Consider the following 27,073-nt stretch of genomic DNA (forward strand, 5'->3'; position numbering starts at 1 on the left):
TAAGAAAAAGGGTGGGGTTGAGAGTATAAAAGGAAAAAATAAAGTCACATCTAGAGAAATCCTTGGAATCAAAAAGCTGATTTTTAAGAAGAATGCCGGTGCAATTTTGATTGGGATTGCATTGAATGTGTAGATTGCTTTGGGTAGTATTGACATTTTAACAATATTTATTCTTCCAATCCATGAGCATGGAATGTTTTTCCATTTCTTTGTGTCTTCTTCAATTTCCTTCATAAGTTTTCTATAGTTTTCAGCATACAGATCTTTTATATCTTTGGTTAGGTTTATTCCTGGGTATTTTATGGTTGTTGGTGCAATTGTAAATGGGGTCAATTTCTTGATTTCTCTTTCTGTAGCTTCATTATTGGTGTATAAAAATACAACCGATATTTGTACATTGATTTGTACCCTGTGAATTTCCTGAATTCATGTATCAGTTCTAGCAGCCTTTTGGTGGAGTCTTTCTTTCGGGTTTTCCAAATAAATCCAGTGAAGAAATGGGCAAAACACACGAATAGACACTTTTCCAAAGAAGACATCTAGGTGGCCAACAGACACATGAAAAGATGCTCAATGTCATTCATCATCAGGGAAATCCAAATCAAAACCACACTGAGATATCATCTCATACTAGCCAGAGTGACTAAAATTAACAACTCAGGAAATGACAGATGTTGGAGAGGATGGGAAGAAAGGGAACCCTCTTGCATTGTTGGTGGGAATGCAAACTGGTGCAGCCGCTCTGGAAAACAGTGTGGAGTTTCCTTAAAAAATTAAAACTAGAACTACCCTATGACCCAGCAATAGCACTACTAGGAATTTATCCAAAGGATGCAGGAGTGCTGATTCATAGGGGCACATGTACCCCAATGTTTATAGCAGCACTTCCAACAATAGCCAAAATATGGAAAGAGCCTAAATGTCCATCAGCTGTGGTTTATATATACAATGGAGTACTACTTGGCAATGAGAAAGAATGAAACCCTGCCATTTGCAGCAACATGGATGTAATTGGAGGGTATTATGCTAAGTGAAATAAGTCAGTCAGAGAAAGACAGATATGTTTTCACTCATATTTGGATCTTGAGAAACTTAACAGAAGGGAAGGGGAAAAATAGTTACAAACAGAGGGGGGAGGGACGCAAACCATAAGAGACTCTTAAATACAGAGAACAAACTGAGGGTTGATGTGGGTGGGGGAGAAGGGAAATGGGTGATGGGCATTGAGGAGGGCACTTGTTGGGATGAGCACTGGGTGTTGTATGTAAGCAATGAACCATGGGAATCTACCCCAAAAACCAAGAGCACACTTTACACACTGTATGTTAGCCAATTTAACAATGTTATATTTAAAAATAAAAAATAAATTAAAAGTGTGCAGGCAAAAAAAAAAAAAGGCTGATTTTAAAACTGTACACTCAGAGACTCAAGTGGTAGCCCTGGGATGTTAGCTTAGGTATGATCTGACTCCCCCCACCCCAACCAAACCAATCAGGAGCTTGATCTACCAGGGCTCCTTTTAGTAACTTTTCCCCGGCAGAGTACTCACCCCTTTCCCCATCTAAGCAAAGGCTATTTCTACTCCAAAAATCACATCCTTAGGATTCCTAGTTTTACTCCTTATCCCTCTTCCTTATAGTGTCTGCTTGGTATTTACTACATAAGCAATCGATAGTACTGCCATGTGAGAAGTGGGAGAACAGCCTACATGTAAATTTGGAAGTTATGGGTTTGTGTTCTTACGTATTTCTGTAATTCAATTTCTTTCAGGCATTCACAGTTTCATTTTACTATCTTTAAGTTGGCTTTCTGATGTTTTAACCTAGACCTTTGGAGTTATTTCAATTTTGCTTCCGACCCCATCCATAAGCGAGCTATTTCTACTAGTTCTTTGGACACTGTGGAGAAAGGTCTTTTTCAGAGTTTCTTGTTCAGCTAAGCCTCTTATTAAACCTTCACAGAAGCTACCTGAATTCAAATCTGCAGCACCCCTTGGATTATACCAGGGGTTCTCAATTCCAGCAACATTTTAAGAACACCTGGGGAGCTTTTAAGGTTCTATCCCAGACCAATTACATCAGAGTCTTTAGGCATAGGATAATAGTTCTAAAGCTCCCCAGGGGATACTAATGTGCAGCCACTGCCCTTGTCCAGTTGAGAACCACTGCACTTCAAATAGAAAATCCTCTTAATTAGCATCTCCTTTATTCTGAGCACATTAGCTCCAATTAGCACCACTTGCATCCCATTTCTGATCTTGGATATTTTCTGGTTTCTCCTTTTTTTTGCAAATCACTTCCATCCACGTGAGAAGCACAGAATTTATTCAGTTTGGGTAGATGACTTTGTTTTAATTAAATCACAAATGTAGTTTGCATAAATTTTATTTTTCTATATAACCTCTGCAATTTCAATAGAAAAATCACTTTATTATTTGTACAGATTAAAATAATCAGATGACATATTTGAATGTATATCAATTGTTATTTGAGTTTCCTTTGCTTTTGTTTTCAGAAATATTAGGCTGAACAAGAAACCACTTCTAGTGTAGCACACTTCTTAAAATTCTGGATGTTATATAAGAAATATATTTAATAAAATTCCTGAGTAAAATTGTAAAAATCAGAGAATTCCTTGTAGGACATAAATGTCAATCAAATACTCAAACATTCTAAAAGAGCAAATGAAACACTAGAACCAAAGTTTTCCATAGTGGTGTCTGCTGATCCATGGTGATCTAGAGTGTGGATTTTAATGGATTATGTATTCTGGGATAGGAGTCTGGGGCTCCTAACAGGTGAGAGATAAGATCTAAGAAAATAAAGTCAAAATCCAAGAAGCAGCACCCTTAGTAAGTAAAGGAGAGAAATGTCTGATCTGCAGATTGATACGGTGAGGATGGAAGTCTGTCCAAATCTGGCTCTGAGTGTCTAACATCATTCTCCTACTTCCATATATTAAAAAAAAAAAAAAAAATCAACCCAGAGATTAAGTTTAAAGTGGTCCAGAATTGGATGTCTCCCAGAAACTGCCAGAAATATGTGCAGATGTTTTTTTTTTTTTTCTGGGAGATTTTATTTATTTTTTATTTGTTGTAAATAAAATCTATACCACATGTGGGGCTTGAATTTATGACTCTGAGATCAAGAGTCCCATGTTCTCCGACTGAGACAGCCAGGCATTCCCTGTGGACCTGGAAGAATTACCACAGAATTAACTCAGACCTGGAAGAATTACCACAAATAAAAATCCTAAGGAACACAAGCTCAGATGCAATTAAAAGACAGATGGGAAATACTTCTGGTGTATTAACATTATTACAATACCTGTTAGCACAAAAAAATTTTTTTTTAATATTTAAAAAAATAGTTTTGAGAAGTAGCTTTCTTTTTTAAGATTTTTTTTTAAAATTAGAAACAGTTGTTGAATGTTTGAAAATTTGAAAATATTCTCTAGGCTTTTTACTGGGATGACATGAACTATTTCTTGCATTTCCTTCCTAATTATTTTCCTCATTTGATCATAGTTCATATAATAAAAATAATGTGAGATTTGTGAGAATTTTTTTTGGTTTATTACTTTCCTTACAATGCTGGGTTTATATTTAGAGAAATATTAGAACATTTATTATGTGGGAGGCACTGTTCTAAGCACTCTACCCATATTGACTTATTTAATGTTCATAAAAACCAGTTTACTATTATTATCACTGTCATATACATGAAATAATGGATGCACAAAGAGGTTAAGCAAGTTGCCCCAAATCAGTTACAAAGTCTTCATACTTAGACTGATTGGCTCCAGAATCACACTCTTGACCTCTATGCTATAGGACATTTCATAAAGTTCTTCCATGACTACAATGTAAATTAGGATTCTTTCTACTTCTTTGATAACACTGTTCATTTCTGCCTGAACATTAGCACAACTTAAAATTATTAATTTGTTTAATGTCTGTCTCTTTCTCTAGGCTCTTTCTCTTTGAGAGCAGGAACCATTTCCTGCCATTTCCCTGCCACATACACAGAACGTACTCAATAAATGGTTGAGAGAATGAATGCAGGGAACTTGCATAAAAGAGAACGAGGAAAAATGTTTCCTTCGTGGAGTAATGTCTCCATCTTGTGGAACTTTAGAATATCGTCATTAAAAAACATTTTTTAATAAGGTAGGTTTTCATAGAATTCTAAAGTGCCTATTTCCCAGGCGTGTAACCAATCTTTTCTACTGGACCAGCCCTTTTGAGATCGTTAGTGCTATAGAATAGCGCAGCCTCTTAAGGACAGGGCTTTCTCCTATTAGATTTGCTTGGTGCAACTAATTATGCAACTAGGTAATTAACTCGCCACAGTTTACGTCCAGAATGTGTTTGCTTCTACCTTGCCAAAAGATAGAGCACAGGTCCATCAACAACATGATCACCCAGGCACATTCAGAGCCCATTCTTTGCAGCGTTAATACAGACTTCGAAGAGGTCTATCTGCCAGCAGTCCCCGACTCGCCGTCACGTATTCGTCAGAGTGTGATGGCCACAGCAGGAACTGCAGAAATAGCCTCTGCCACACCATCATATACTACGAGAGCGGCTGATTATGCTCCACTAGAAATCCGAGGTTTCACTTGTATAATATTTTGCACACATAATCTGTTATAATTTTTTAATACAACACTTTAAGAAGAGTTATTTCCCTGATCTACCTATAAAGGGCAACTCACTTTTTGAAGTTAGCAAATCTTGCTATTCAAATCAGAAATGGACCAAAAAAAGTGCTTAGGCTAACCCGATTATAAGTGCAGGTTATATATACCGAGTCTCCCCCCACCCCGCCCCGCAACCAGGCCCAGTTTAGCTTCTCTGACCCTAACCTACAAAGAAGGTTAGAGACTGGAGGTCTAGGACACCACTGAGAGACGCTCCTTCCCCACGATTCTATGGTTTTTCAGGATACTCTCACCACTGAGAACTCTATGGTTCCGGCGCGGGTTGGGAGGTCTGAGTTTGAAAACCGTGGCGGGAAGATGGTGGCTACACCTGTCATCAGGCCCTGTTTCTGCCGTGTGGGAAGACGCTGGGACTGTGGCTTTCCCTGAATGGCCAAGAAGAGTTCGCGATGAATCTTCCGCGCTGGAGTGGGAAACGGCGACGTTCAGCATCAGGCTCGGACTCCTTCTCGGGAAGCTGCTGTGACAGTAATGACAGCCCCCTGCTCCCCTCAGGGCCGGTGCTGAGTCCTCCCCCAGGCCTGGGGCGCTGCTTGAAGGACCTCGGTCGCCTGCCAGCAGCAGCTGCAGGTACTCTCGGGCCCTCTGGGGGCGGCGGGTGAGGTGGGCAGCTCTGCCCAGCCACGTGTCGGGAGGTGTACGTAATTACAGCACAGAGCTTGCTTGTTTGCACAGCCTGCTAGGCTTCTACTCCCTTTCTCAGTTTGTGACTCCTGACTGGTGTGGAAGGTCACTTTCTGTTAGGACATGGACGTGCATATTGGGCAACAGCCTCGTGATAATATTCAAGTGGTTTGTGGGTCATTCGACCTTTACAGAAACAACTTGCTAGTGGCCAGTCTAATCATCTGTGGGAGGCTCAACGCGTAATAGTGCCCAGGACTCCTTACAGATCCTTATATGGGAAAATGCTTTATGTCAGGATATGCTCTATGTAGCCTCACTCCAACACACAGGGATTCCAAAACACGGTGGAGGACTACTGAAGTCATATATTAGCATTAGATTAAACTCTTAATTACTTTTTTCTTTCCTGAAAGGGGAATGCAAGCAGACAGTTTCTGACGATCAAATGGACAAGTTGCTGTTGGCAAACTGGGGACTTCCTGCAGCGGTTCTGGAGAAATATCACAGTTTTGGTGTAAAAAAGATGTTTGAATGGCAGGCAGAGTGCCTTTTGCTTGGACAAGTCCTGGAAGGAAAGAATTTAGTCTATTCAGGTATTAAAATTTGTGCAAATTAATTTCTTTATTACTTTAAAGACATGAATGTAAAGGATACTCTATTGAGGTAGTTATGAAGTAGTTAAAAGGTAGTAGTTATGAGGTAGTTTTAAAAAGTGAATGAGACAGTGATTTATAACTAGAGAAAGTCTTAAGTCTTAAAATATGAAAAGTGGAGTCTCATATACATACTTAAATTATGCAAATTCCATTATATTGGTGGTTGGTAGAGAGCAAAAAAGCAGACAATTAAAAATTTTTTTTACGTTACTTTTGGAGAGACAGAGAGAGACAAAGCACAAGTGGGGGAGGGGCTTGAGAAAGAATGAGACACAGAATCTGAAGCAGGCTCCAGGCTCTGAACTGTCAGCAGAGCCTGATATGGGGCTGAACTCAGAAACTGCGAGATCATGACCTGAGCCGTAGTTGGATGCTCAACAGACTGAGCCACGCAGGTGCCCCCAAAAGCAGACAATTTGAGGAGAGCTGTTCTGCTTGCTATTCCTCTCAACAAACATGTCCCAGGGTGAGTGTGCAAGGGAAATGTAAATCTGTTCTCCCCGCCACCCCCCCACCCTGTTGATCTCAGTTGCCTTACGGTGTATGAACATTATACATTATTTATTTATAAATTGACTCGCTTTACAGGGTTGCATACACAAAACCGCATGTAATTTGTTTTATAGAAGATTTATATAGGCTTCAAGAGCAACTCTGACATTCATACTACTTAATTTTTTTGCTGTGCTGACTTTAGAACTTACTTGGTAAGATGCACTTTCTTTGTATCAGTTTTCTCTGAAGTTGTGAGTGATCCAGGTTTTTCCTTATGGCTGCAGCAAATAGTTATCATTAGAAATAAGTTCAGACTGTGGAATCAGATTGGTTGGGTTTGAAAACTAACACTTGCCGCCTGTGGCAATTAATAGAGAGCATATTAATAGAAAGCATGAGAGAATGCTTAGAAGAGTTCTTGGCACGTAGAAGGTACACAATAAATGCTAACTGGTGACAGTGGTAGAATGGCCTGACCATTTCCGCTGCTTAAACCAAAACTGGAGTGTCATTCGTATCTCTGGTCACCAACTTATATCAATTAATTACCAAGTCCAGTGTGTATTATCCCAAATAGCTTGATTCTGACTACTCTCTGTTTTTAGGTACATAACCTAGCTTATTATCCTCTCTCTTGTAGATTATGCTATCATCTTCTAGATTATGGAGTAGCCTTATAACTAGTTTATCTTTTCTCTCTGGTTTTGTTCTGCCTCTGCATCCAAAGTGGTCTTTATAAAGTACATGATCTTGCCACTCCTTTTTATGAAACTCATCATTCTGTGTTGCTTTCAGGATAAATTCTAAAGTCCTTATGTGGTGGGATTATAAAATTCTTTTTCATGTGGCACATTCATTTATCTTCTCTTACTCCTACTGATTTTATTTCAGGCTTACTAAATCACTGTCATCTGAATTTACCAGGATTTCCTCCAGGCCTTTGCACATGCTGTTTCTTTTGCTTGACATTCCTTTCCTCTTCCATTGTCTTCTCATAACTTCTATTTCCTTTCCATAAACTTTGTTACAGCTCTTCTCTCTCAGCTTCTATCATAGTTCCTATCACGATATATTAAAGTTGTTTATCTCCTTCCTCAAAGCAGGGCTTTTAACCATTCAGTACTTAAAGGAAAGGATCTTTAGATACAAACTAGGGACTCAATATTCATCATTTATTGTTCCAAAAAGGATTTGTTTAATAATTCTCTTCTGTGTGAGGCTATCTAGAACCCTGGTTTGAAGTCAGTGGGGTTTAAGCATATAAAGTTTTCAAATGCTAGTAGGGGACTTAATGATAGGTTAGTCTTAGGCCCTGTAGTTACTGGATGTGGTTTAAAACATTTATTTGTGCAGTATGTCAAATATTACTTCTCTTTATGATAACCTTATGGAATAATATGTTTTAGCTCCGACAAGTGCTGGAAAGACTCTTGTTGCTGAACTACTTATGTTGAAGAGGGTTTTGGAAATGCGGAAGAAAGCTTTGTTTATTTTGCCCTTTGTCTCTGTGGCTAAAGAGAAGAAATACTATCTCCAGGTAATGTTCTTGTACTAAGAACATTATTGTGATAAGACCTGTTATTGGGGCTGTGTTAATAAGTTTCTTTTATTGCGTCCCAGTGTTGCTTTGAAAGTTGACCATTTATGAAGAGAAACTTTTTTTTTATTAAAAAAAATTTTTTAAACATTTATTTATTTTTGAGAGACAGAGAGACACTGAGCATGAGCAGGGAAGGGGCAGAGAGATGGGGAGACACAGAATGCAAAGCAGGCTTCAGGCTCTGAGCTATCAGCACAGAGCCTGACGCGGGGCTTGAATTCACAAATTGCGAGATTATGACCTGAGCTGCAGTCAGACGCTCAACCGACCGAGCCACCCAGGCGCCCCAAAGAGAAACTTTAAAAATATTGCATAAAAGAGAAAGGGTCATCAAATCAAAAGAATGATTGGAAATTGTGTTAAAATTTATAAACTTTCCCTTAGGAAGTAAACATAATACTCATGCTGATTGAGTCATAAATTAAAAATCAGCATTTTAGCTGAATAGTAGGATTAGAGAGAAATGTGGAAAGGAAAGGGTATTTACAGAAACATATGCTATCCTGAGAGCCGTTCGGGAATATTTAAGGGAAGAAGAACAAAATCCATTGATGCTTAGGTAGAATCATATACCACTTCAAGCCTGTGGTCTGTTCTATTCTGCAAAAATGAATAATGTTTTTTATTTGTATGATACTCACTGGTTTTTAAGCCATTTTTACAAATACAGTGTTTCATTAAGTAGAATAAAGTTACTATTGTGATTTCTGCAGTGAAAAAATGCCGTGTTGGAATGGCAAGACTATTGTACTGGTGGTCCAGAAAATCTGGATTTTAGTCCCAGTTTTGCCATTAACTATGTTTTCAGACCAGGCACATAATCTCCTGGGCATCAGCATTTTCATTCTTAAAATGAGGATGTTAACCCTCAAACTATGGGTTAACTCAATAAACACTCAGAAACATTTTATTAAATGAACAGCTCTCAAGTTCAATGGTTCTATAAATCTTTTTAACAGTTATTTCAGAGGCCAAATAGCCAACAAAGCTGGTCCCACATCCTCTCAACTTAGACCAAAGTAGCAAAATGATGAAAGGATCCTTTTTATTAAGAAGGTATGTTAGTTACAATTTAAACTAAAAGAAAATTAACATCAAAGTCCCACTGCATTTGACTTTTGAAAACTTCCATTGTATAAAAAATTAGTGGGATAGTAAGAATATTTTTTTCATGAAGTATAAATTTGTTTCTTAAAGTGTTACATTAGTGTTTAAAAAAAGACCTAGTTTCTTGCATGTTTTTAGAATAAAAATTTAGTGCTTAAGGTAGTTTTTTTCCCCCAATTTTAATTTCTATAAATAGCTCTAGGAAATGCTGCCTTAATGCTATCATTAAAATGGCATACTTAATTTTATTTGGCTTTGTCTTAACAGAAAATCTCTGTTCTGAGTTTTGTCAGTTCTAAACTTCATATTTTTAGTATATGATTCTAAAAAGAACCAGTGTATCCTGGCTAGGAACAACCAACAGTAATCTAATAAATATCTTTTGATACTTATGTCTGTATCGTGGAATAGAACCAATCTACAATCCATGAATTTCAAATATTTTTACCTGTATTGTTCCTTTTTACTCAATTCAGAGTCTGTTTCAGGAAGTAGGAATAAATGTGGACGGTTATATGGGCAGCGCCTCCCCCACAAGGCGTTTCTCTTCCTTGGATATTGCTGTCTGCACCATTGAGAGAGCCAATGGTCTAATCAATCGCCTTATAGAGGAAAATAAGATGGACCTATTAGGTAAGAAAAGTAGGAAATAAGCAAATACTTTCTGTTGCCATTTTTTGTTGGAATGGAGTGGAGCTTTTGTGATTTCTACATGTCCCATGTTTTTTCTTACCGTCTATCATCATCTATTTCTGAAGTTGAGAATTGGCATCTGTAATGTTAGGAACTCTGTGTAAAAAAAAAAAAAAATTGTGTCCTGCTGCTGTTAATTGACTATTTCCTTGTATATACTTCACAAAACATAGAGGATATCCTTGAGCCCTCAAGTCATTTCTCATTATTTCTCTTCTGTCTAAACTTTACCAAGAATAGAAGGAAGCATGCTGGGGCTGGTTCTGTCATATCCACAGTTACTGTGTATGTATATTCATTATCATGTTCTAATGCTAAGATATCTAGATTTGGCCTCTTCTCAGAGGCTACCATTTAGCAGGGAAATGGTAGGGAGCTGTAGAAGCTGACACTGTATTTGAACTTAGGATTCTAGGAAGATTTTCTACCTTAATACTTTTTTTTTCTTTAATAACCTCTTAGGAAAGTCTATGTAGAGATAGCAACAGGAAGAGAATGGTTGTAGCAGCAACAGAAGCAGCAGGAATATCAGTTAGCTATTCATTGAGATCCTGGTGAACTTAAATGGTAAAGTAGGAGTAGGGTAGGAGTGAGGAGTGAAATCAAAGATTAATAAGACATGGCTCTGCTCTATAAAGCTTAGAGAAATCACATTCACCAATTTGTATCAGAATTGTCTTATTACTTGTGATCCAATTGGATTATAAATATGTTGAAGATTGCAATAGAATCTTATTAAGTCTTATATCTAATATATTGAGCACAGTGCCTGGCACACTAGGGAGAATAAATATTTTTTGAATGAGTGAGTGAATAAAATGTTGAAATAACTTATCATGCCATATAATTTTGAGATAGCTTACCAATGAGGAAAAGTAACATCATGCCATTAGGAAATAGACCTGAAAGATCTTGATTTTGGTGGGCAAGATTTGTAGGGAGGATACCATCGCCTGTGAAAACCATGACATGATGACCTTTAAAGGAGGTGTTGGTTGATACTAAATTTTCAATAATTCTTGAGCACTATTCCAAGTGCACAGACTGGTTTAATTCACTAAGTAGTGGAGAAGGGAATTACGGTCATATTTATGTTTTGTAGTAGGGTGATTCACTAGCCTATCACTTCCAACAAAAACATTTCTTAAAATCACTTCTTTCTTCTTGATCTGATCTTGTTTTTCTAAGCAACTTCCTAACATCAGTATGGTTGCCCTGGCTGTTTTCCCCCATAGAAAAGTCAATACACTGAATAACTGTCATAAATGTATTTGATGTCTCATTGTACATACATTTCTACAAGGTTGCCAATAAAGAAGTGTCTGAGTAATAAGAGGCAGTTTTCTCTGAGTTAGCCCTGATTTAGCTAATCATTGATTTTTAGATCCAGAATACTTATAGTAGGACCACTTATGATACCTGAAATGTCTTGAAAAAGGATCATCTACTATGTGAAATCTAATTTTTGTGTTAGGGTTAGAAATTTGTATCACCTGCAATATATTATAGTAATGACAGCTACTTACTGTATAAGATATTGGGTCTTTTAAAATTTTTCTTGAAATTGTGAAATTTTGTAAAATCTAGGAATGGTGGTTGTGGATGAATTGCATATGCTGGGAGACTCTCACCGAGGGTATCTGCTGGAACTTTTGCTGACTAAGATTTGCTATATTACTCATAAGTCAGCATCTTGGTAAGTACCTGAAATAACTGAGTTCCTGAGATTCTAGCAATGTTGAGAAAGGGTCTGCAAAATAGGTATGAATTAAATAAATTAAAGAAGTAGAATAGTACCTATTTAGAACAAACTCATGTATAGCAGTTAGTTTTTATTCCAAAAGAAGTACATAAGACTGAGAGTGATTTTATTTTGTAAACATTTAAAAATTTCTGACTACTCACCATTTTTATGATAAAATTTTAAAAATCCAGTTTTTGTATTTGTCAGTTATACATTCATTGTATTTAAGTAGTCAAAGCTAATTTTGAAAAATAGCATTTCTTCATCCTCCACTTATCAGAGGTAACTACTTTCAACTCTCATAGCTTTAAAAACAATTATTTACAGTGTTATCTCTAAATGTAACCACTTGAGTTTTTAGTTTTACAGTTTATATTGATTACTTACTGTGGAAGATGAAGATCTAGCTCTTTTTTTCTCATTTCAGTATGTATGTATTTATTTTTTACTTTTCTTTAAATCCAAGTTAGTTAACATATAGTATAAGAATGGTTTCAGGAATAGAATTTAGTGATTCATCACTTATATATAACCCCCAGTGCTCATTCCAACAAGTGCCCTCCTTAATGCCCATTACCCATTTAGCCCGTCTCCCCACCTACCTCCCCTCCAGCAACCTTCAGTTTGTTTTCTGTATTTAAGAGTCTCTTATGGTTTGCCTCCCCCTATTTTTATCTTATTTTTCCTTCCTTCCCCTATGTTCATCTGTTTTGTTTCTTAAATCCTACATATGAGTGAAATCATATGATAGTTTTTTTTCTGCCTGATTTATTTCATTTAGCATACTGTTGTAAATGGCAAGATTTCATTCTTTTTGATCACCAAGTAATATTCCATTGTATGTATATGTGTGTGTGTGTGTGTGTGTGTATATATATATATATATATATGTATATAACACATCTTTTTTATTCGTTTGTTGGTCGATGGACATTTGGGCTCTTTCCATAATTTGGCTATTGTTGATAGTGCTGTTATAAACATTGGGGTACATGTGCCCCTTCAAATCCTAGCTCTTTTTTATGTTCTTTACTTACCCAACCGAGTGTCCCATCACCTCCCCTCCACCCCACAGTCTCTGTCTTCTCATCACCTTCCCATTCTCCAAATACTGTTATGTCATAATTTTGCTCAGATCAATATTTAGTGTTATGCTGTTAGGACTATACATGCCATTGCCAACTGAGCCATGTAGTATATATTGTGACTACTTTTACTTTCTAAATAATGTTTTATTTTCTCTGAAATTAATAAATGTTTTTTTTGTTTATTTGTTTGCTGGCCTGTGTTTTGTTGTTGTTGTTTTTCTTTTATTTTGTATTTATTATGTGAGTGTGTGAACTGGAGAGAAGAGGAGAGGGAGGGAGAGAGGGAATCTTAAGCAGACTCCATGCTCAGCATGGAATCTGATGCAGGACTCCATCCCACAATCCTGGGATTATGACCTGAACTGAAATCAAGAGTGGGACGCTCAACTGACTGAGCCACCCGGGCACCCTAATGGTTTGGTTTTCTATGTCCTTATCACTGATTGACCTCCAGCCTCTTTCCCACGTATGTAAATTTTCATCCAATATGTTTTAACACATTTGCTATTATACCAAATTCATCTTCTTGAAGTTTCTCCAAAAGCCTTCTGAACTGTTCCAATCTGGATAGGTAGGTAAACTATATATGTATGTGCTGCACAGCACTCATTTTAGGATCTTTCTTTATCATTATCATTCATTCCTATTACTTTTTGCTTGAATCAGAGCACCCCTTTTTTGGATAATTTATGTTTTCCTCATTTTGGTGAGGACGTCTTTCAGGAAAATCCACTTTATTTTAGTGTACAGGCTATTATGCATGTGATTTTTTTGAAAATTTTCATGTCTGAAATGTTTTATAGCTATTTCATAGATTGTCCAGGTATAAAAGTCAAGATTTCCTTTAGAGTTTTTAAGACATTACTTCATTTTCTTGTTAGTGTTGAGAAATCCCATGCCATGCTTATCCTTTGTCCTTTGTATAAAATGTTTTAATTCTCTCTGGGAGTTTTTAGGACTCCTTTTATTCCTCAGTGTTGTGAAATTTCATGCTGATGTGTCTTCGTGTTCCATTTTTGTTCATTGTACTTAGTACTCAATAGATTCTTTCAATCTGGGAGCTCTTATGTTTCAGTCTAGGGAGATTTTAACACCTTTTGCAGTATATGAGAAAACATGGAGATAATCATCTATATCTTCAAGCAGTAGGGATATAGAAGATGTGACTAATACAATTACCAAATTTGACCTAATGGATGTATGTAGAAGAATTACCAAATAAAAGCAGAATGTTCCTTTCAATGAACATAGTAAATTTGTACTAATGCTGAGCCATAAAGCAATATATTTTAAAGGGTTTAAGTCACTTAAAATCTATTCTCTGACAAATGGGATTCAACTAGAAATAAATATAGGAGAGGCATGACTAGAAAATTCACACTGGAAATTGGGAAAAACATTTTGACCCATTATTGGGTCAAAAAAGTAATCACAGTAGAAATTGGAAGATAGTTTGAAGGCATATCTCCTAACAAAACTTTTGAAATGTAGCTAAAGTTTAAAGGGAACTTGATAGTATAAAGTGCATATATTATTAAAGAAGAGAGACTGAAAAATTAATGCATTATTCATCTCAAACTTAGAAAAAGAATAGTAAAATAATGCCACAGAAAGTAGAAGGAAAGAATTAAAGACAAGAGCAAAACTTATTGAAAGAGGAAAGTTATTATCTAGAACATTCACACACTTCTATGATCAAGGAGAAAAAACCCAATACGTCAATGGGCAAGCACCTTCAACAGGCATTTATAAGATGGTATCCAAATGGTCCATAAACATGAAATGGTCTTAATATCATTACTAATCAAGGAAATGTAAACTACTTCTTCAAGGGGGTATTACCACACACTTTCCAAAATGGCTAACATTAAAAAGATTGGCATTTGCAGCAACGTGGATGGAACTGGAGGGTATTATGCTAAGTGAAATAAGTCAGTTAGAGAAAGATATATGGTTTCACTCATATGTGGAATTTGAGAAACACAACAGACGAATATAGGGGAAGGGAGGGAAAAATAAGTTACAAACAGGGAGGAAAACCATAAGAGACTCTTAAATACAGAGAACAAACTAAGGGTTGATGGGATGGGGGCTTGGGGGTTGGAAAATACGGGTGATGGGCATTAAGGGGGGTACATGTTGGGATGAGCACTGGGTGTTATATGTAAGTGATGAATCATGGAATCCACTCCTGAAGCCAAGACTACACTGTATGTTAGCTAACTTGACAATAAATTAAAAAAGAAAAAAAAGATTGGCATCTTTTTTTTTTTTTTTACTAAGTGGTGACAAGATGTGAACAATAAAACACACATGGATTATGGAGATACTTTGGTACCGTCTCTGGAAACCAGTTTGACATTAATAAAATTGAAGATAAGCTATAACCCAGTAATTTTATTTCTAGGTGTGTACCTTAAAAATGACTTGGTGTATGTCCTGAAGGACATGAACAAAAATATTGTTAGCAACACTATTTGTAATTAACACTGTGTCTTTTAACATCATTTTCGTTTATTTTTTACAGCCAGACAGATTTAGCTAGTCCTCTGTCTAATGCCGTGCAGATTGTTGGCATGAGTGCTACTCTTCCTAATTTGGAGCTTGTGGCTTCCTGGTTAAATGCTGAACTCTACCACACCAACTTTCGTCCTGTACCACTGTTGGAGTCAGTAAAAATTGGAAATTCTATATATGATTCTTCAATGAAGCTTGTGAGGGAATTTCAGCCCAGTCTACAAGTAAAAGTAAGTCAGTATTCTTCGATCAGTATTCCCAGTGTTTGATTGCATTTTCTAGCAAGTCGTTAACATTTTCTGAGTTATATAAGTTAGTGGTTGCAAAGTAGTTGAATATGCTTTACATCACCATCAGAAGGATTATTAATATTTTTTTATTTAAAAAATTTTTTGTTTAGTTATTTTTGAGAGAGAGAGTCAGAGTGTGAGCAGGGGAGGGGCAGAGAGAGAGGGAGACACAGAATCCAAAGCAGGCTCTAAGCTGTCAGCACAGAGCCCAAAGCTCGAACCTGTGAACCACAAGATCATGACCTGAGCCGAAGTCAATTGCTCAATTGACTGAACCACCCAGGTGCCCCAGAAGGATTACTTAATATTAAGCTAATTGGTTTCATCTTAAATAACTGGTGGTGATGGTGAGAGAGGAAATGTAGTTGTGCCTTGAATTTAAATGATTATCGTTTTGTGGGGCACCTGCATGGCTCAGGTGGTTAAGCGTCCGACTCTTAGTTTCAGTTCAGGTCATGATCTCACAGTTGCTGGGTTTGAGCCCTGCATCAGGCTCTGTTCACGGTGCAGGGTCTGCTTGAGATTCTCTCTCTCCCTCTCTCTCTGCCCCTCCCCTTCCCCCACTCATACTCTGTCAAACTTAAAAAAAAATTATCATTTCCAGTAAGTATAAGTAATAGAAAATAATATAAATAATAAGCAATAACTAATTTTGTAGATTTTTCTTTTTAACTGGGAAAAGATTTTCTTATGGTTTAGTTTACTTACTAAATACTAATGTGGAAAATGAAACTTTTGTTAAGTAGTAATTATAATATATAGTAAAGGGGAAAAACATTTTTGGAGTCAGACCTATTTCTGGTATTCCATAGAGATTCTTGATATGACTGATATTAGTTGAATCACAAAACCTCTCTGAATGTACTGTCTTCCTCTATAAAATGCGATGTAACACTTATTGTAAGAATGAAGTATGGTTTTAAAAAACTGGCATCTAAGGTCACGATCTCGCGGTCCGTGAGTTCGAGCCCCGCATCGGGCTCTGGGCTGATGGCTCGGAGCCTGGAGCCTGTTTCCGATTCTGTGTCTCCCTCTCTCTCTGCCCCTCCCCCGTTCATGCTCTGTTTCTCTCTGTCCCACAAATAAATAAACGTTGGAAAAAAAAAAAAAAAAACTGGCATCTAGGAAGTGTTTGATGAATGATAAATTTCCTCACCCACCGATAAATACAGTTAAAAAATTTTAGTTCACAGTATTTTTTTAGGTCTGATTTTTCAATCCTGACATTAAAAAACTGATTCATCATCTGTGGAGTGGGGCATCTTCACATTTTATAAAGAGCTGTGCCTCTGAGTACTGAAACAGCTGGAGTTGGTAATAGGAGTAAATTCACGTTTCAGTACTCTCATAGGTATGCATTTGTAGCCTCTGTATGCCTGGCATGGAATCTTATTCAGTTGTTTTGCTCAGTACCCCAAACTGCAGCAGACTGTGCCTTGGTTACCTCAATGAAATATATATGTAAACACATTTATTTACTGTCCTATTAATCTCTTTCTATTATTATGTCTATGCCTCCACCCTATTTGAATCACTTGACCCTTATTCGGATTATTGAAATAGTCTCCTAATTGATCTTTCTATTTCCCACCTTCTCCCTTTCAGTCTATGCTTAAATCAGGAGCTAGTGATCTATTTAAAATGAGCATCCAAGGGGTGCCTGGGTGGCTCAGTCGGTTGAGCGTCTGACTTCAGCTCAGGTCATGATCTCACAGTCTCTGAGTTCGAGCCCCGCATCCGGCTCTGTGCTGACAGCTCAGAGCCTGGAGCCTACTTCAGATTCTGTGTCTCCCTCTCTCTCTGCCCTGCCCCTGCTCATACTCTCTCTCTGTCTCCAAAATAAATAAAAACATTAAAAAAATTTTCTTTTTAAATGAGCATCCGATCACATAACCATTATGTTCCCAAACTTGGAATGCTTCCTTGTTTCATTTTGAATGAAGGCCAGCCTCTTTTTGGTAGCCTATAATGCCCTATGTGATCTGTCCCCAGCCCCTTAGTGCTCTGACCTCACCTACTACATTCCTTCTCACTCCCACCACAGCCACATTGCTGTTCTATGATACACCAAGAATCTTCTACCTCAGGTTCTCTCTGTCTGGAATGCTTTCCCCCCACTCGTCAGCATGGTTTACTCTTTCACCTTTGGACCTTTACTCAAATGTCACTTTCTGAGACCTTCCCTGGCTAACTCATCTAAATTATAATGTCCTCCCTTTCCTGGTCCCTATTTTCCATTTTATTTTTAGCACTCTTCAAAATTCTGTGTGTTTTACTTAGCTTGTTTTTGTTATTATCAATCCCTTCTTACTGGAGTAGTAAAATTCTGAGGGCAGAGCTTTTTTTCTGCTTTGTTCTTTATCTCCAGTACCTAGAACAGTATCTGGTATGTAGTAAATGTTTGTTCATCAAGTGAATGAATGAATGAATTAATCCAGTTAAACACACCGACCTTCCAGTTTTGAGAACTCACTGGGCTACTAGACATTTACATATACTTTGTTCTACCTGAAATTACCTTGCATCATAAGGAAGCTTATTTCTTTTTTTTTTTTCTCTTGCTTTTTCTTTGTTACTGACTTTGTAACTGGTTTTTATTATACCTTTCAGTAGAAAAAAACCTTCCCCAATAAGCAAAATGAGTGACTTGAAACTGATGTGAAATGTTTTGAAAGACCACTAAAATGACTATTTCTCTTTCTTTTTTAGGGAGATGAGGACCATGTTGTTAGTTTATGTTATGAGACCGTTTGTGATAACCATTCAGTATTACTTTTCTGTCCATCAAAGAAATGGTGTGAGAAGTTGGCAGATATCATTGCCCGTGAGTTTTATAACCTACACCATCAAGCTGAGGGTAAGTTACTGATGGAAATGAAAGCCTCTATTTTCAGTATATTTGCTTAAAAGTAATGTTAATGATTATATAAATAAAGTATAGTTCTCTTTGATCATTGCCTCCACCTGCCCACTGGACACTCCTTTACAAAACTATGCTCCTCTCCTTATCCTCATTATAGACAATGTATACATACACTCAGGCTAACCTTCAGATTTTTGTAATACTGGATTTATACAGGTGCATACTACTAAACATACAAGATTCTTCATCTGGGGTCCATGGGCTTTGAGAGATATCTTTGAAGCCCCTAAATTATATATAAAATTTCATATACACATTTTTCTGGAGAAATCAGACATCTCTCTCTTTATATTTCCAAACTCTAAGAAAGAATCACACACATATACATATGTATGTATATAAACACATATGTATTTTAAAATCAGCTTTATTGAGGTTTAATTTATACACAATACAATGTACCCATTTGAATTATATAATTTAATGAATTTTAACAATTGTATACATTTGTTTAATCCCTACTCTAATGAACATATAGAACATTTTATCCTAAAATGTAATCTTTGCTCTTTAGCTATCAATCTCCTCTCTATTCTTAGCCCCAGGCAACCTCTGATCTGCTTTCTGTTTCTCTAGATTAGTTGTGACTTTTCTAATAATTTCATATAAATGAAATTACATAGTATGTATGTGTGTTTTATGTTTGGCTTCTTTCAGCATGGTATTTTTAAGATTCATCCAGGTTGTTAAATCTATCAAACTGATTCTTTTTTATTGCTGAGTAATAATTTAGTGTATAGCTATGACCATTAGTATATATCTTACTGATTCTAGGATGAGCCCTGTTCCCTCACCACTTTTGCTAACCTGTGGTCCCTTGGGGTCCAAGATAGGTGTAGAGAAGACAGAGACCAACCAGTTCTGGTCACAGAATATTAGGATATTTTATGAATTCATTATGCTACTGCAGTCATGAGGATAGGTGATAGATACCTCAAGCTTAGATCTAATAAGTAAACTTTGCTTGAAGTTTATTTTGGGAAGACTCCAGCCCAACATTATAATACTGCTTTTATTTCCCTCCTAATTGATGTTTCCTATACTATGCCATTTATATTCTTTATGTTGTACCATAATAACTTAAATTCCTTTGATAGACAGAAATATTATTATTACCTTCTTTGCTTGAGATTCTGTCATTTTGATTTATCACAAGGGTTCCCAAATCCTGGTGCTTAAATTGGAGCCTGGGCTATGATGAACTTTTCACTAGAAAAGTAAAGACAAGGCAGCACATTTTTTGTAAAGCTGAAGTTTAAATTCTGAAATTATCCCTACTAATTTCTTTTATGTTAAGATGACTTTTCTTTGGAAATAAAGGTATCAATCAATGGTAGTTTTAAAAAAATGTTTAATTGTACTTAGCATAATAAAACATTGACAAGCCTCTCTGAGTCTTTAAAAATTTTTTTTAATAAAAAAAACGTTTTTTTAAAATGTTTATTTATTTTTGAGAGAGACAGAAACAGAATGTGAGTGGGTTAGGGGCAGAGAGAGAGGGAGACACGAATCCAAAGCAGGTTCCAGGCTCTGAGCTGTCAGCACAGAGCCCAATGTGGGGCTTGAACTCACAAGCTGTGAGATCATGACCGGAGCCAAAGTCGGACGCTCCACCGACTGAGCCACCCAGTGCCCCCCAATTTTTTTTTTAATGTTTATTTATTTTTGAGAGAGAGAGTGAGACAGAGTGTGAGCGGGGGAGGGCCAGAGAAAGGGAGACACAGAATCCAAAGCAGGCTCCACGCTCTGAGCTGTCAGCATGGAGCCCAATGTGGGGCTCGAACTCACGGACCACGAGATCATGTCCTGAGCTGAAGTTGGACACCCAGCCAACTGAGCCACCCAGGCGCCCCTCTGAGTCTTTAAAATTTTAAGAAAAGTTTACCTAAAATATTTTTTTAATTAGGAAATAGAAGCTATATTAAAAATATATCTTATGAGAAATTTGCTAGTTCAGAAATCCAAAAGTTTGGGAGATTCTTTAAAGAAAACATAGTTCCTACACCTAAAAAAGTTGAGGTCTTACTTAATAAGGGAGCAGGTTACACAGAGAGACAAAAACAGAAGGTAATGTGTGATTAATTACCACATTAGTGGCAAATAGGCTAGAAAAATTGTCACACAGAAATAGGTTCCTAGGTGGTTCTGACACTGCTGGTTGGTGGGACACACTTTGAGCAAGGATTTTTTTTTTTTTTTTTTGCACACATTTTAATCATTTTTATTGAGCATTGGCACTTCCATTTTTCTGAACCTTTAGGGGGACATTCTATATTTGCTTTTTATTCATCCTTCCTTTCAGTCTTTTTATTCAAACAAGACATTTAGTCTGATATCAAGTAATGCTGGTTTCAAAGGCTTAGCGCCTTCTCACAAAGAAAATGACATTTCCGAGTATTCTCTACCATATACAAACACTTACAGTTATTTAAAACTAGATTTTATATACCTATACCTATACCAAATGGTCCGCTGAATTTTCTGTTTTGCAATTTAATATATCTGACTTTTGCATGGAGGCAATTATGCACAAGGTGATCCACATCCTTGCAAAAACTGGTACATAAAATGATTTTCAGAGAATTTAAAGGCTGTCATTACTAGAATTATAAGTGGAGAATCTAGAATTATTATTGGTCAGTATTAAGTCTATTGGCGTTCTGTTAAGTTTGTTTTCTCTCTCTCCCATCATCTCCTCTATGACCATTTCCTATTTGGAATGCCATTTCTTGGGCTCCTACTTGAGACTCAAGGATGCCTATTGTGTCAGAGTATACTGATGAGTAAGGATTTTGATTTTTAGGCTCTGAGTGGTAGTATCTGTAATCCTCTCCTTCCTTAGCTGGGTCCTTTGTCCCCTCTTGTGGGCTTGGTCTCACTCTACTACAGTACTTTCTAAACTTTGGTGCACATTAGAATCATCTGGGAGATTTAAAAATTCCTTATGTCCAGGTTGCATCCTATTACATCTCAATGGCCAGGAATGAGAGCCAGCCATCAGTATTTTTAAAAGATGTTCAGCTAATTATTATATATGGTAATTTTAGAACCATTGCCCTGATATTTACCTCTGTCCTGACTTAGGCAGATAGCACTTAAGGAGGTCTATCCAGAGGTGAACAGTGTTGATAATTTTTCTGTGACAGGATTGGTAAGATCATCTGAACTTCCACCGGTGGTACTGGAACAAAAGAGTCTACTAGAAGTGATGGATCAGTTAAAACGTTCACCTTCAGGACTGGACTCTGTATTACAAAAAACTATACCTTGGGGAGTAGCATTTCATCATGCAGGTATCCATATTTGTAATCTGTTATTAAGAAGCCCCCTCCAGATATCCTCATAATTCCTTCACATTTATATTTGTGTGCATTTGATTTCTTGTCAGTCTAATACTCTTAGATTTCATTTTAAGAAATTGTGTGATTAAGATTAAACAAGAATAAAACATGTTTAGTTTACTTATCTGCATAGTATATAAAACTACATAAAGGCTTTTTTGTTCCCTTGGAGAAGTGAATTCTATAATTGTTACCTTTCTACATTTTGTTTTCTTAAAATTTAGGTTAGACAGGTATTTGCTACCCTAATTTTATGCTACTCTGAGTGTTTCCTTTTATCTTAAGGGGTATTGAAATATACTTACAAATATATCAAAATCAAATTAATTTTAGAAATTGTCATATTGTATTTTGAGAGCACTAGAAGTGTTTAAAAATAAAACAGGTCAAAATTGCAAGGATTATACAGTCACTGAACTAAAAACTTCTTTCAGAGAGTGGTTTGTCCATGATTATATGTACTAAGAATATGATTAAGAATATATAGTTCCTAAAATTAGGAATTTAACCTTTTCAATTTATTTAAAATTTTCATTGCATGTACATAAATAAATTTTAAAATATATGTGTATATATAAGAATACAGGATATTTTTATTATATATAACTTATGCATATTAATAAAATGAATACCTGTGGACCCACTACTTAATTTATAAACTAGAACCTCAATCTTTTTGATATTTTTTAAATTATTATTATTATTTTTTTTTTTGAGAGAGAGAGGGGGACAGAGTGTGAGCAAGGGAGGGGTAGAGAGAGAGGGAGACATAGAATTGGAAGTAGGCTCCAGGCTCTGAACTATAGCACAGAGCCCAACACGGGGCTTGAACTCATGAACAGTGAACTCGACCTGAGCCGAAGTCTGACGCTCAACTGACTGAGCCACCCAAGCACCCAATCCTTTTGATTTTTTAAATAAAATTAAAAATAATCTAGATAAGCATATATTGTATATACTTTTTTCATTTACTTGTATATATATTCTTTAGCATTTATTTATGTCAAAACTGTGCCTGACCACTGTGTTGGATAGACCCTGAAGATAGTGTGATGCATAAGCAATGTCTCTATGCTCAGTGAGTTCATTTTCTAGAACCGAGGTCAACAAACTGCAGTCTGCTGGTCAAATCCAGCACACCATTTATTTTTGTAAAGTTGTATTGGAACACAGTCATGCTCATTTGTTCTGTGGCTGCTTTCATTTGACGGTGGTAGGGTTGGCACAGACCATCTGTCTTGCAAAGCCTAAAATATATACAGAAAAAGTTTGCCTACCCTGGTCTAGAAGATGAGATAGAAGTATACTAGAGGGGAATGCAGGAGAAGATGGCAGCGTAGGAGGATGCTGGGCTCACCGCGTTCTGATGATCACTTAGATTCCACCCACATCTGCCTAAATAACCCAGAAAACTGCCAGACGTCTAGCAGAATGGATTCTCCAGAGCCAAGTAGACAAGAGGCCCATGGAAGAGGGTAGGAAGGGCGGAGGGGCAGTGCGCACTACATGGACTGGCGGGAGGGAGCCGGTGGGGTGGAGGGGCAGCCCACCTGGCAAGGCAGAGCCCCGAGTCTGGCTTGTAAAAGTAGAGGGGCCAGACTGCGTGAGTTCTGACAGCCAGCAGGACTTAATATCTGGAATGTTATAAGTCAACAGCTCTGCTCAGAGAGCGGGAGGGCGAGAGGACAACAGGAGGGAGAGGTGTTGAGCTGCAGAAGACAGACCTCAGCTCGGCGGGGAACAAAGACACTGGCCAGCATCATCTCCCTCTCCCATCCCCCAGCCAAAATCCCAAAGGGAACCAGTTTCTGTCACCGAACTTGCTTGCACCGCACAAACACCCAATGCTGTGCTTCTGTGGATCCATCCCTCCGACAGGTCTGCCTGCCTCCCTCCCGGTGCTGCAGGGCCCCTTCCGCAGGGGACCACCCATGGCAAAGCGAGCTAAGCCTGCCCCTCCTGCCCCTGTGCACCTTGCGGATCCACCTCGGCTAATACTCCAGATCCCATAGAAGCAGCACCACAAGCCTGGCAGTGTGCAAGTAGCCCCCACAGGGGCCACACCACTCCACAGTGAGTCCTGCCCCTGGGAGAGGGGAAGATAAGGTACACACCAGTCTGACTATGGCCCAAGCTGTGGGCTGGGGACAGACATCAGGTCTGACTGCGGCCCTGCCCACCAACACAAGTTATTCTAGACAGCACAAGGGAAGTGTCCTGCAGTTCCCTGCCACTCCAGGGACTATCCAAAATGATGAAACGGAAGAATTCTCCTCAAAAGAAACTCCAGGAAGTAGCAACAGCTAACGAATTGATCAAAAATGATTTAAGCAATATAATGGAACGTTAATTTAAAAATTTTTTTTTCAACGTTTTTATTTATTTTTGGGACAGAGAGAGACAGAGCATGAATGGGGGAGGGGCAGAGAGAGAGGGAGACACAGAATCGGAAACAGTCTCCAGGCTCCGAGCCATCAGCCCAGAGCCTGACGCGGGGCTCGAACTCACGGACCGTGAGATCGTGACCTGGCTGAAGTCGGACGCTTAACCGACTGTGCCACCCAGGCGCCCCGGACATGAATTTAAAATAATAGTCATAAAATTAATCGCTGGGCTTGAAAAAAAGTATAGAGGACGGCAGAGAATCTATTGCTACAGAGATCAAGGGACTAAGAAACAGTCAGGAGGAGCTAAAAAATGCTATAAATGAAGTGTAAAATAAAATGGAGGTGACCATAGCTCAGATTGAAGAGGCAGAGGAGAGAATAGGTGAATTAGAAGTTAAAATTATGGAAGGAGGAAGCTGAGAAAGAGATAAAAAAAAAAAATCCAGGAGTATGAGGGGAGAATTAGAGAACTGAATGATGCAATGAAACACAACAATAGCTGTATAATAGGAATTCCAGAGGAGGAAGAGAAAAAGAAAGGGGCTGAAGGTGTACTTGAATAAATCATAGCTGAGAACTTCCCTGATCTGGGGAAGGAAAAAGGCATTGAAATCCAGGAGGCACAGAGAACTCCCTTCAGACGTAACTTGAATCAATCTTCTGCAGGACATAGCATAGTGAAACTGGCAAAATACAAGGATAAAGAGAAAATTCTGAAAGCAGCTAGGGATAAACACACTCTAACATATAAAGGGAGACCAATAAGATTAGTGACAGATCTATCTACTGAAACTTGGCAGGCCAGAAAGGAATGGCAGGAAATCTTCAATGTGATGAACAGAAAAAATATGCAGCCAAGAATCCTTTACTCAGCAAGTCTGTCATTGAGAATAGAAGGAGAGATAAAGGTCTTCCCAAACAAACAAAAACTGAAGGAATTCATCACCACTAAACCAGCCCTACAAAGAGATCCTAAGGGGGATTCTGTGAGTGAAATGTTGCAAGGACCACAAAGTACCAGAGACATCACTACAAGCATGAAACCTACAGACATCACAATGACTCTAAACCCGTATCTTTCTATAATAACACTGAATGTAAATGGACTAAATGTTCCAATCAAAAGACATAGGGTAATGGAATGGATAAAAAAACAAGACCCTTCTATTTGCTGTTTACAAGAGACTCGTTTTAGACCTGAGGACACCTTCAGATTGAAAGTGAGGGGATAGAGAACTATCTATCATGCTACTGGAAGTCAGAAGAAAGCTGGAGTAGCCATACTTATATCAGACAAGCTACACTTTAAATTAAAGGCTGTAACAAGAGATGAAGAAGAGCATTATATAATAATCACAGGGTCTATCCATCAGGAAGAGCTAACAATTATAAATGTCTATGCGCCAAATACGGGAGCCCCCAAATATATAAAACAATTACTCACAAACATAAGCAACTTTATTGATAAGAATGTGGTAATTGCAGGGGACTTTAATACTTCACTTACAACAATGGATAGATCATCTAGACACAGGATCAATAAAGAAACAAGGGTCCTGAATGATACATTGGATCAGATGGACTTGACAGATATATTGAGAACTTGTATCCCAAAGCAACAGAATATACTTTCTTCTCGAGTGCACATGGAACATTCTCCAAGATAGATCACATATTGGGTCACAAACAGCCCTTCTTAAGTATAAAAGAATTGAGATCATACCATGCATATTTTCAGACCACAATGCTATGAAGCTTGAAATCAACCACAGGAAAAAGTCTGGAAAACCTCCAAAAGCATGGAGGTTAAAGAACATCCTACTAAAGAATGAATGAGTCAACCAGGCAATTAGAGAAAAAATTAAAAAATATATGGAAACAAATGAAAATGAAAATACAACAATCCAAACGCTTTGGGATGCAGCAAAAGCAGTCCTGAGAGGAAAATACATTGCAATCCAGGCCTATCTCAAGAAACAAAAAAAACCCAATTACAAAATCTTAACAGCACACCTAAAGGAAATAGAAGCAGAACGGCAAAGACACCCAAACCCAGCAGAAGAAGAGAAATAATAAAGATCAGAGCCGAAATAAACAATATAGAATCTAAAAGAACTGTAGAGCAGATCAATGAAACCAAGAGTTGGTTTTTTGAAAAAAATAAACAAAATTGATAAACCTCTAGCCAGGCTTCTCAAAAAGAAAAGGGAGATGGCCCAAATGGATAAAATCATGAATGAAAATGGAATTATTACAACCAGTCCCTCAGAAATACAAGCAATTATCAGGGAATACTATAAAAAATTATATGCCAACAAACTGGACAACCTGGATGAAATGGACAAATTCCTAAACACCCACACACTTCCAAAACTCAATCAGGAAGAAATAGAAAACTTGAACAGACCCATAACCAGCAAAGAAATTGAATCAGTTGTCAAAAATCTCCCAACAAGTAAGAGTCCAGGACCAGATGGCTTCCCAGGGGAATTCTACCAGACATTTAAAGCAGAGATAATACCTATCCTTCTCAAGCTATTCCAAAAACTAGAAAGGGAAGGACAACTTCCAGACTCATTCTATGAGGCCAGCAGTACTTTGATTCCTAAACCAGACAGAGACCCAGCAAAAAAAGAGAACTACAGGCCAATATCCCTGATGATGATGATGGATGGATGGATGCAAAAATTCTCAATAAGATACTAGCAAATTGAATTCAACAGCATATAAAAAGAATTATACACCAGGATCAAGTGGGATTCATTCCTGGGCTGTAGGGCTGGTTCAACATTCGCAAGTCAATCAATGTGATACATCACATGAATGAAAGAAAAGATAAGAACCATATGATCCTGTCAATCAATGCAGAAAAAGCATTTGACA

The 27,073-nt window shown here is 37.5% G+C and overlaps 1 protein-coding gene across 6 annotated transcripts in view; it reads left to right on the forward strand.

The window, feature by feature from the left end:
- Window positions 1-2,689: 2,689 nt before the first annotated feature.
- Window positions 2,690-27,073, forward strand: part of POLQ (DNA polymerase theta) — a 124,859-nt gene continuing 100,475 nt past the window's right edge. For 5 of the 6 annotated variants that reach the window (XM_025913213.2, XM_086675305.1, XM_086675306.1 and 2 more), the window contains exons 1-10: window positions 2,690-2,797; window positions 3,971-4,168; window positions 4,945-5,292; window positions 5,763-5,942; window positions 7,907-8,037; window positions 9,684-9,840; window positions 11,488-11,596; window positions 15,260-15,479; window positions 18,249-18,396; window positions 21,609-21,755. In XM_025913213.2, coding sequence (XP_025768998.2) covers window positions 5,112-5,292; window positions 5,763-5,942; window positions 7,907-8,037; window positions 9,684-9,840; window positions 11,488-11,596; window positions 15,260-15,479; window positions 18,249-18,396; window positions 21,609-21,755 — 1,273 coding nt within the window. In that variant the 5' untranslated portion in view covers window positions 2,690-2,797; window positions 3,971-4,168; window positions 4,945-5,111. Of the gene's footprint in view, window positions 2,798-3,970; window positions 4,169-4,944; window positions 5,293-5,762; window positions 5,943-7,906; window positions 8,038-9,061; window positions 9,157-9,683; window positions 9,841-11,487; window positions 11,597-15,259; window positions 15,480-18,248; window positions 18,397-21,608; window positions 21,756-27,073 lie in introns of those variants that run through there. The other variant, XM_086675308.1, reaches the window with a different exon arrangement.

The sequence above is a fragment of the Puma concolor genome, chromosome C2 (assembly GCF_028749965.1).
Source record: "Puma concolor isolate L17-30 chromosome C2, mPumCon1.1.hap2, whole genome shotgun sequence".
NCBI lineage: Eukaryota > Metazoa > Chordata > Mammalia > Carnivora > Felidae > Puma > Puma concolor.